General features: G+C 41.3%; 2 protein-coding genes across 2 annotated transcripts; both read right to left on the reverse strand.

Annotated features, from left to right (window-relative positions):
• Positions 1-835: 835 nt before the first annotated feature.
• On the reverse strand, positions 836-2402 carry LOC147432270 (uncharacterized). The gene is made up of 6 exons (XM_086491903.1): positions 2387-2402; positions 1915-2295; positions 1561-1810; positions 1449-1493; positions 1291-1326; positions 836-1177 (listed from the first exon to the last, which is right to left on the reverse strand). The coding sequence occupies exons 1-6, from the start codon at positions 2400-2402 to the stop codon at positions 1057-1059; spliced, it is 849 nt and encodes a 282-aa protein (XP_086348029.1). The 3' UTR covers positions 836-1056.
• Positions 2280-9038, reverse strand: LOC147432271 (uncharacterized). The gene is made up of 2 exons (XM_086492228.1): positions 2783-9038; positions 2280-2700 (listed from the first exon to the last, which is right to left on the reverse strand). The coding sequence occupies exons 1-2, from the start codon at positions 3405-3407 to the stop codon at positions 2408-2410; spliced, it is 918 nt and encodes a 305-aa protein (XP_086348354.1). The 5' UTR covers positions 3408-9038; the 3' UTR covers positions 2280-2407.
• Between the last annotated feature and the right edge of the window lie 1116 nt (positions 9039-10154).

Here is a 10154-nt window from a genome sequence, read left to right on the forward strand (position 1 = left end):
AATCTAACGCATGTGTGTCAACTATAGTGCATCAAACAAGACACTACAGATTTGATGATGCAGTTCCTCAAGTGAAGCTTGGTAGACTCATAAAGGCCACCGACCTCATAGTGCTTTTATTCTTCCGTTACTCATTTATAGCTCTCAATATTCAGTGGATGCTTGCATCAAGTGGAGTCATCAATCGAGAGTACACCAAAACATAGGCAATACAGATTACATCAAATAAGAGTACAACAAAACTCATAATTATAGCAGGTGCTCTGATGGACGCAAGGTCTTCATGCTAACCAGTTCGTTGGGAGGACATGAAAAGCTGGAACAAGCTCCTTCTGAGTTGACAATCTTAGAAACTATGAGGGAGAAAACTAGAACGACCCCTAGCAGACACATAATCAACAAAGTAATAGAGAAAGATTGGTCCAGATCACATAGATTTACCTTGCAAACAAGCAGTGTCAAAAACAACAAAAGCATATTGCATCGACCATACCACAACAGCTGCCAAAAGAAGGATAGAACAAGATCCATGCATAGATTGTCCGAAAACAATTCTACCAGACAACAAAGCACCCCCGCAAGGAAGACAGGCATCAGCCAGTAAACAATGGTAGCATACATCTTTTTTCACTGTTTCAGTGAGGTAAGAAAACTCGTCTTTGTGCTTGTCTGCAATAAAGGTATTGAGCTTCTATCCCATGTCACATTAGTCAAATTGTTCTAGCAGCATAAACAAACTTGTATCAATCGGTAATCAGTTTTGTTATTGATTTCAGTATCAAAAAACCATCATAAAGAAGAGCGTAGTAAACTCGCTGTTGGGAGCCATACAAAATCTGTAATTAGTTTTTGTATTTCAGAACCAGGAAACAACTTCATGAAGGAAACAATTTGCAGCTCATTAAACCTCAGAATTTTGCAGATAGTTTTGATAAAAAAAAAGCCTAAGATACATTAACCATCATTGTGAATCAAAAAGATGAGACATGATGTAGTGTAGCTCAAAACGATGTTAAAGTTGCCACCGTGCAAAGTTATAGTGTGTAAGTTATGCACTCAGGACCTCTCAGGTACTTGCCATACAAAAATCGTAGTACTAGCTTTGTAGAGTTGGCAGCCATACAACATTATATGGGCCACATCTGAGTACTCATTGAGGTGGCCGCTACTCAAAGTCCTGCCATACAACCAAAAACACAATCAGACGCCAATCTAGATTGCAAAAAAGTGCAAAACAACAGAAATCACAGTGCGGTACAAAATCACAGAAACTGCAAACATCTAGCCCACCCAATGTTGGCTTTCCACATCCACATTTCAATTGAGCTGGCTGCCAAAAGCTTTCGTTAGTAATCTCTTTCCGTAATGAAGATTGAATACATGGCGCGCACACTTACAAAGGTGGGACAACTCAAATTCAAGCTCACAAAAACTCATTGACCAACTACCTCATGAGAAGCATGCTGAGAAGAAGTACCCTCATCCGCTCTATCCTAAAAGAAGACACGAACAAAGTTAGAATATTGACATTAAAGAAGAAAAGTAGAAAAGGGTGAAAACATTTCAAGATGAAGAATAACCTCTGTGGAGCTTGGAAGCACAGTAACTATAAATTTCTCATCTAGCCAAAGAATTTCAGATTCTTCGTCATCCAACCAAAAAAGAAGGGCTTTTCTCTTATGCTCATCAACTTCGACAATAAAAGCTTTCTTCATTTGGCAGTCATGTGAGAGCGCAATGACATGGTCACCTAGCTCAAGCCATGGTGGAACATACATGGCTACCCTCTTCTCACCAATCTCCCTCAAACCTTATGCCCACTAACTTCATACATTATCTCCATGTCATTCATAGGAGAACTTAACCAAAAAAAATTATGCTTTAGCCAGGCACGAGGTCGTACCGTGTCCTTACAATTAGTCCTCTCACTTGTGGGTACAAGAGGCATCCCTGTTACCTCGTCCATGATGAAAATGCTTTGAACCAAAGATTCCACAACCATAAATAGCTGAAGTTCTCCTTCTTGTTCATGAAGAAACATTTTCTTCAAACGTCCTCTATGAAAAACTACTTCTTGCTCGCATGTCTGAGATAGCTTGTCTAAAAAGACCACATAATCACCTTGTGCATACTTACATCCACGCAAAAAAGCCTTGAAGTAGAAAACACCCATAGCATTTACATTCTCCAAAGTAAGCAAAGGTGCGTCCTTCCACTTGTAAACTGTTAGCAATGACTCCCTCTCATGTGCACTAAGAATAAAAAACTTCTTCTCCTTTCCACCACAATAAGACCCTTGTTATCTACCAAGCCTTTACAACTACTTGGAAGGAGCCTAGGACATGCATTCCAAACATCCTTGGCTTTCTCTTCTGACGATGCTAACAAAATACATTTCTCATGCCAATCAATGCAATCTGTAGGAGCATCTTGATCTCCATGTCCCCCTTGGAAAAACCAAGAAGGAATGCACAAAATACTTATCGCTATCAAAGCATCGCGCCCCATCCTTCTCAACATTGATTTGTTTCCAAATCCTTGTCAACAAATGACGACAAAAGAATTTGGTGTAAGAGATCTCATTCGACTTGTTATTGGTGGGTATACTTAAGTAGCCCGAAACACATCTCTCAAAAGAGAAGCACCGAAAACAATCATGAGACCCATGTCTCAATATGTCATCAAGAATTTCACCATTACCTAACAAAACCCACAAACCAAATAAAGATACATACATTTGAGAATGATGTGATTTTCAGAATAGCTTGAAAATGACTCATACCTGCAACATGTTCCAAAGGCAAGCTATTTGGAACCTCCCACTCCTCCGACAAGATGCACCATGAAAGAAAAAGAGATTGACAAACTCTTATGTCATCTTGGGTCCATCCCTTCTCTCTCGTACACCCAAAAAATATATGTGAAATATCAATGAGAATCTTTCCAAGAACTACATCCTCTTGGGAGATCCCATTGACCACATTAAGGATGTGCGGTAGACACCATTGGATGAATTTTTGACAATCCTCTGCTTTGAATATCTTGTAGTGTCGAGAAGGATGTCGTGGCCATCGTCCACTATTCAAAATATTCTTGGGAATTGACCTCTCCAACTGTTTCACAGCCTTATCAATCTCTTCTTTCATGGATATAGAAGCCATTGACACCAATTTTCTTACGTATTTTTGAAACAAGTTAAGAGACAAGATGTGCATGGAATCATAGACCAAGTCTCTAGAAATGTCAAAACCATATAAGTGATAGAGTCTCCACAGTCTAGACTCCCCTGACAATCCTCCTTCTCTCAAGGATACATCTCTTTGACTTTTTAATGCTACTCCACACCTTCTCCACATGCCTCCTCTTTGGAGGATACCTACCTTGGTACCTGTTTGCATCATACACATAGAGGTCACCCACAAGTGTTGCCTTTGCCTTGTCTCGCCTACAAAAACTCATGCCTCCATCTTTAACTTGCCCAAGTTTACATTGAGCGGGGTGATCTCCCGAGCATAACATGAGCATGCTTCTTAATGTGACTCTCCCACCTTTTATTTTTTCATTGATATCACTGGAAGGATATGCATAATGCATATCAAAACCCTCCACATAAGATCTTTCAAGATCTAAAAGTAAGGGATGTAAGAATGCACCAAGTATATCATTATGCTTTACCTCCAAGTCTTCATGCGAGAGAGGCAAAAACAACACGGGTAAAGATCCCAATACTGACCTTTTGCCCCCATTCATGACCACTATTTCAACTACAACACTATCTTTCATTGTTGTAGATGCGGCTTGGAAGCCATCCCAATGTAGCATGAGAGAAAAATTCCGAGGATCCCCCTTCACAACAAAAAGAAAGAAAATGTAAGTTGACTACATCGAGAAAAAGACAGAGAGTGTGAATCCACCATATAACATAGACATTACACATGTATCATCTTTCTCTCGCACGAACTTCTTTACAACATTTTGTGCATGTAAATTGATACTCTTCATTTGGCTCACTCCATACGAGCTCTAGACTCCTAGACTCCTTAGGAAACGTCCTGTAAGCTTGCTTGCAAAGATCATTATTACATATCACAGGTGCTTCCAATATCGTTCTGGGTTCCAAAAGTCCTGATAGACTCTCGTCTTTTTCCCGTCCCAAAATTCGTTGGTATGTGAAGGATAGTCACATGCCTTCTTATCCAACCATTGTCCTCTTTCCCTCCAGATGGCTAGAAAGTCATGGCAAAATGTCTCACTAGCACACAAGAGCCGAAGTTGATCCAAAAAAGAGATGTATTGAAAAGAAATCATTTCTTTCCTAGGCTTTTGACAATGTTGGCATCGCTCGCAACACTCTTTGCAATCACGTACCAAAGATGATGGATTGTCTTCAATACTACAACCACACTTCATAATTGTACCCTCATACGCATCCTCCGGGCTAGGTGCAAAAACTTGAGGATCATGGGTGTTAGCGGCTGGACACACCCTACGGAAAATGACTGCTAGACGGAATATTATTTTTTGTAATTTTTTATTTATTGAGAAAAACCGACATTTCACCTTTGTAAATATTGGGGCTTACAGAAATTTCCAGATTGTATCCCATTTTTGACATTTAGATTGAGTAGATGGTTAAATTGGAACATTAGGGTTTGAGATTGTAAGGTATTTATACCACTTTTTGACCTTAATGAAAGGACTTTTGTCATTTTAAAAAAAGTATTGTCTGTGAGTGAGCGTACTGTGTGCGAGAGAGAGTGAGAGTTTCATCTTGACGCTATACGCGCACCGGTGGTCCAAACCGAGTGCGGAGAAGTGCAGTGTGTTGCCCCCAACGAGAGCTACACGTCGATACCTACATTGCGGGTGTATGATCTGGTTTTGCGAGTTCGACCTACGAGCTTCATCTGGTGATTCGGTGAGCATACGTTATCCGTTTTCGCATTTCAGCATATCCACGCGTTCACATTGAGTAGAGCTACACATTAGGCACTTTAGTTTTCGGAAACGACGACCTGCAAATTTCGACCAGACATCCTACATGATTTTGCACCAGGTGTTTAGGGTTGGGATTTTGGTTCACCGACCTTAGGGAGAGTGACCTATTGGTGTTAGTAGGGTCTCCTTCAAGTTCTGTGGCGTTTTGAGAACGTTTGATGGGTATTTGGCTCTTGGAAACGTTGTAGGAAATCTCCTCTTAAGCACTCTTGAAGGCTGTAGCTTAGACATTGGGTAGAGACCTCTGTAGGAATTAGTCGAGAGTCGGTCGAGTGTAGATTGACACCCTATGCTTGCTTCCATGCGCCTGCGGGTCAAACTTCGTCGATAGCTGACAAATCTTGCTAGGTGAGTTCTCGCTGTGCTGACGTCCATCGCGGCGTATCCGCCAACAATGGCGCCGCTGCTGGGGATGAAAACCCTAGGTAGGTGACCGAGACTAGTCCTTGAGGATAGGGATTCTTTGGCTTGCCAGAGTCTTGTTTTACATTTAGATAGGATCAGAGGGTGGAGGACTCTCTAGGTCTTGGAGGGAGTCTAGGGAGCGAGTGTCTGGCCTAAATCCTTCGACTTGGGTAGACTTAGATAGTTTTTAGGCCTTAGTTGATGAGTAGGAGTTGGAGTGGTAGAAGCGGTGAAAGGAAAGCTTGAGAGTCCGGAGAGGCCAGGAAGCAAAACACCAATATCACCATTTCACATGATGAGTTCCTAGGAGTAGGGTAAGTAGGACATCATGATTCATGATCTAGAGCACTTCATGCATGTTATACTTGCTGTTAGGTTCATCACAAGGTTGTAAAAGACGCAAAAGAGTGTTTGAAAGCTGAAGTGAAGTTCAAAAGTTGCTGTGAGTGTTTCTGAGAGAGCTGCAGAGCATCAGGAGCATTTCTGTCAGGAAAAAAATAAATTTTAAGCCAAGAGACATCCTACGCGTAGGATGTCTACAGGGTGATTTGGTGGGAATTTTGAAATTTTGAGTTGACCAGTATGTTTAGAAGGTAGGTTTTACCCATTTTTCACCTGGAAAGTGGAAATTTAACCATATCTTGATAGGATAAGGCCAGATAGACAGAAATTGCTAGACATCCTACCCAAATTGTGCCAAGCCATTAGTTTAAGACCAAAACCATAGGGTGGCTGCATGAGCATGATCTGCATGATTTATTGGGTGCCTGAGAAGGGTTTCATCTCAATTGGGTGAGAAAATTGGGTTTTAAACAGACTTTAGCATTTTTTATTGAAAAGGTCTAGAATAGCTAAAATTGGGGTCTTTTGAAATCCAAACCAAAATCTAAGCATAGCACTGGGTTGTTGACATCAAGGGGAAGCTGTGGCTCAAGTCTGGGGTCAAACAGGCCAAAAAGACATCCTACGTGTAGGATGTGTTCTGTGTGATTTGGCACTCCAAACCCAGCTTTGAGCATACCAAAGTGATCAGCACCTCAAGGGGAGTCTGTGCTTTGCATTTGAAGCAATTTTGATCAGTGAGACATGCTACACGTAGAATGTCTAATGCATGAAATTGAAGCCAAAAACTGACTGTGGGCATACCAGGGTGTTGTATAGCCTGAGGCAAGCCTCCTAGTCAATTTTGGTCCAAATTGGAGTTGATTTGACTGGTCAGACCAACATCAGGCTGCTGGAATAGATTTCTGATCTATTGACCAGCTGATAGGTGACCAAATCACAAAGTAAAAACAGTTGTGGACTCAGCACATCAAGGAGAACCTAGAGTGCAAAATCCAGGCAAAACAGAGTAGGAGACATCCTACGCGTAGGATGTCTTATGGAGCTTAGTGAAGAGAAAACTTGACTGAGGACATACAGTGATGTTCCAATTGACTTAAGAGTTCCAAAACTTCTTTTAGAAGTGAATTTGGACCTTGTTTGACCTTTTGACAGAGCAAAGACGGAATTAAAACTTTTCAGGTAAATTGACCAACATCCGAGGGAAGTACAGTTCCAGATTAGCAGACCTAATCAAGAACATCAGAAGTGTATAGAATACAGTAGTGGTTGAGGTTAACCCTCCAGTTATACCAATCATTACTAAAACCACCTCTAGCGGTTAAATGCTTTGATTCGATTGCAGAAATTAAACGCTTGTGTACAGGTATATTCAGCGGCAATGCAAGAAGTTGTGCGGAAACTGATCCTTTGCCAGGTGAGTGGTTGGATTGATGTTAAGTTGCATTGCTAAGTTTGATGAATTTAAGATCAGGAAGACACATTTTTAGATAACAAAAGCTGGCAGGTGATCATGGTAGCTTAGTGTCCACCGAGGAGAGTGTAACTCAGGCAAGGGTAGATCCACTAGCACCGATCATTGAGGAGGGTAGTGATATTGACACTTCATCCGATAAGTCCTTCTTCATGATGGGTAGTCAACAGCCAGGAGGTTTCTCCAATGAAGGACCAATGCCAGGAGGAAGCACCTCCCTAAATCCTTTGAACGATTCCAAGTTCACTATAATCTTCTTAGAAGGAACAAACTCGAGGGGAGCCCTAGTTTATTCTAACTATCAAGGACGCAAGTTTATTTGTATTGAAGAAAGACATGCTCAAAGACTGGAGATAATTCGAGTCTATGATGATGGAGATAGATTCCGAGACAAAAAGGGGAACCGCTATCTGATAGTTAGTAACCCTGAGGATTACAATAGATATGGAGATAACGTGGCAAAAGGAAAAATGGTTTCAGAAACTCAAGAACCGCCTCCAAACATTGATCGACTTGGAGCGCTTTTTATGTATGATAAGAAAACAACCAATTTCTCTACTCATAATGAGAATGTGGGAATTTACAAGCATGAGAGCGAGGGAATAGTCTCTTACTTCCGATGCAAAGAACCCTACCCAAACGAATTAAGCAAAGACAAAGTTCTTTACTTATTCTCTTATGAAACTACTATGGGGAAGGATTTTGTTTTTGTTGATAGGTATGGGCGAGAATACAAACGTATTCTCCCAGTGGAGGTAGAAAAGGAAACAGTTTCAGAAGCATCAACATATGCCCCCGAAGACGTGCCAAGGGTTTCCTACACCCCTAGCAAATCGACAAATCCCTTTTCAGAAGAGTATGACGCGACCTCACATTCTACCCAACAACAGACGTTCAACTACCAAAACCAACCAGCAACCCAACCATCATTGCAAGCATTGCTTCGACAGAGCGCAACATTAGAACAAGACCGAAACCGAGATGGTTATCCAGCCGCATGAGGGCTAAGGGATTTACAAGAACCACCACTCTATTCACGGTATCAAGGCGAGAGTAAGCCAAAAACTCAAGGGTCAACAGAGCCTGGAAGACCACCCATAGAGCGAGTTCGAAGAGATGAACCATCTCTTGCAAGAACCGTTAGAAATTACGGCTTAGGAGCACCATTGGGAGAGGAACCTGCCCACTACCGAAGGCAGAGGAGGTATATAGATTGGGATGAGGAGATCCAATGATGAGATTTGTAGATCATCGTAGAATTAGACCTTCTCAAGTGCAAAAATAGGTAAACAAGAAATACACAAGAAACAGAGATCCTAGAGATCATGTAGCATCCTTTGTGCGTGTAATTAGAGCTGAAGAGGTGTTAGACTTCCCTACCCAATTTACAGGGTTTGGACTAACCCTAGAGGAGGATGCTGCTACTTGGTTTGACTCTGTCATTAGGAGATTTCGGAGGTCTTTTGGAGAGCCTTTTGGAAGAGAGAGGAAAATAAACTCCTCCAATGAGAGAAGAGCCTATGTTACGTAGAAATATAGATTGATATTAAGAAAAATATAAAAGGTATCCCTCTCCTCATTTAATAATCTAGTGGTCTTTGAAGACGATCACTCTCTTTCATTTAATGTGAGCACCTTTTTCAGAAGGTAGATGCGGTGCATTTGATACGGCTTACGTCATCACTAGAACTCAAAAAGTTACAAAACTATCAAGTGGTGGAAGATTTTGAAACTTTTGATACTGTCAATGCGTCCGGAACGCCCAAATATCCTAGAAACGAATGTCCAATTGCCTCGCTCCGATATCCAAAGAGGCAAAGAATGTCAAAAACCCCTAAAAGAACATTTTACTAACGGCGCGCGAGGGGGCATTCCAAAATTTTGGAATGCCTCCTCGCGCGCCGTTAGTAAAAAGGCCCTTTTTTTCTCTTTTAGGGAGCTTTTTGAGAGAAAAATATCAAAAAACCTCTAAAAAAGGGCTTTCTTGAAAGATAATTGTCTAAAAATCACTAAAAGGAGATTTGTACTAACGGCGCGCAGAGGGGCATTCTAGAATTTTAGAATGCCTCCTAGCGCGCCTTAAGTAAAAAGCCCATTCTTTGGGGTTTTTTGACATTTTTTGTCTCTCCGGATGTCGGAATGAGATAAGTAGACAGTCGTTTTCAGGGTATTTTGGCGTTTCGGACGCATTGGTGGTGTCAAAAGCCTCAAAATCTATCACTATTTGATAGTTTGTGGCTTTTCAACTTTCACTGATGACGTAAGTTGCATTGAATGCGCCGCACCTACCTCCTGAAAAAGACACTCGCATTAAATAAAAAAGTGATCGTTTTCAAGGACGATTAGAAATATAAATCTACTTTTTAGAGTGTCTGGTTGTCCTTTTGGACGTACTCACAAGGTGCAAGTGCATTTTAAAAAAAGTTTCTAGAGAGAGAAATACAATTTCTTACAAGGCCCTCCAAATGACCTCCGAAATTTTCTAATGGGAGCGTAGAGACCTTGAGTCTATGGAGGAGGTGTTTGACGAGTTTATTGAGGAATTCTCACAAAGGGGGATAGCTCATAATACAGTCTCACAAATCCATAAATTCAAACAAAAAGACGGGGAATCTGTGCGAAAGGCCGCCCTACGACTAAAAAGATATGTTAAGTTCTGTCCTGTGGAAGATCTGCCAACTCAGTCCAGACTTATGCTTATATTTATTCAAGGACTAAGGAATGCAGATCTCCAGAAGGACTTACATATGAAGAGGAGCACAAAGTTAAATGAGTTAACTAAGGAGGCTCTTTACCTTGTAGACAATTGTGCAGTCTACAAGGAGGGTGAATTCAAGGATCTTGACGATGATTCATCCTCACAACAAAGTGGCAGCAAGTCCGCTAAGACGGAACCAAAAGGAGAAGTAGCTGTAAACCAGGAGCAACTTGTAGA

Source organism: Adiantum capillus-veneris, chromosome 20 (assembly GCF_014529385.1).
Source record: "Adiantum capillus-veneris isolate H3 chromosome 20, ASM1452938v2, whole genome shotgun sequence".
Taxonomy (NCBI): Eukaryota; Viridiplantae; Streptophyta; class Polypodiopsida; order Polypodiales; family Pteridaceae; genus Adiantum; species Adiantum capillus-veneris.

Bases quoted from the DNA above. Each gene is read 5' to 3' on its own strand.
- LOC147432270 (XM_086491903.1), bottom strand. The intron at 1,811-1,914 runs GTAAGGACACGG...AGTGGGCATAAG, and splicing joins CACAAGTGAGAGGACTAATT to GTTTGAGGGAGATTGGTGAG. The intron at 1,178-1,290 runs GTGGGCTAGATG...GTTGTATGGCAG, and splicing joins ATGTGGAAAGCCAACATTGG to GACTTTGAGTAGCGGCCACC.
- LOC147432271 (XM_086492228.1), bottom strand. From the start codon at position 3,407: ATGTGTATGATGCAAACAGGTACCAAGGTAGGTATCCTCCAAAGAGGA. The intron at 2,701-2,782 runs GTATGAGTCATT...GGGTTTTGTTAG, and splicing joins GCCTTTGGAACATGTTGCAG to GTAATGGTGAAATTCTTGAT.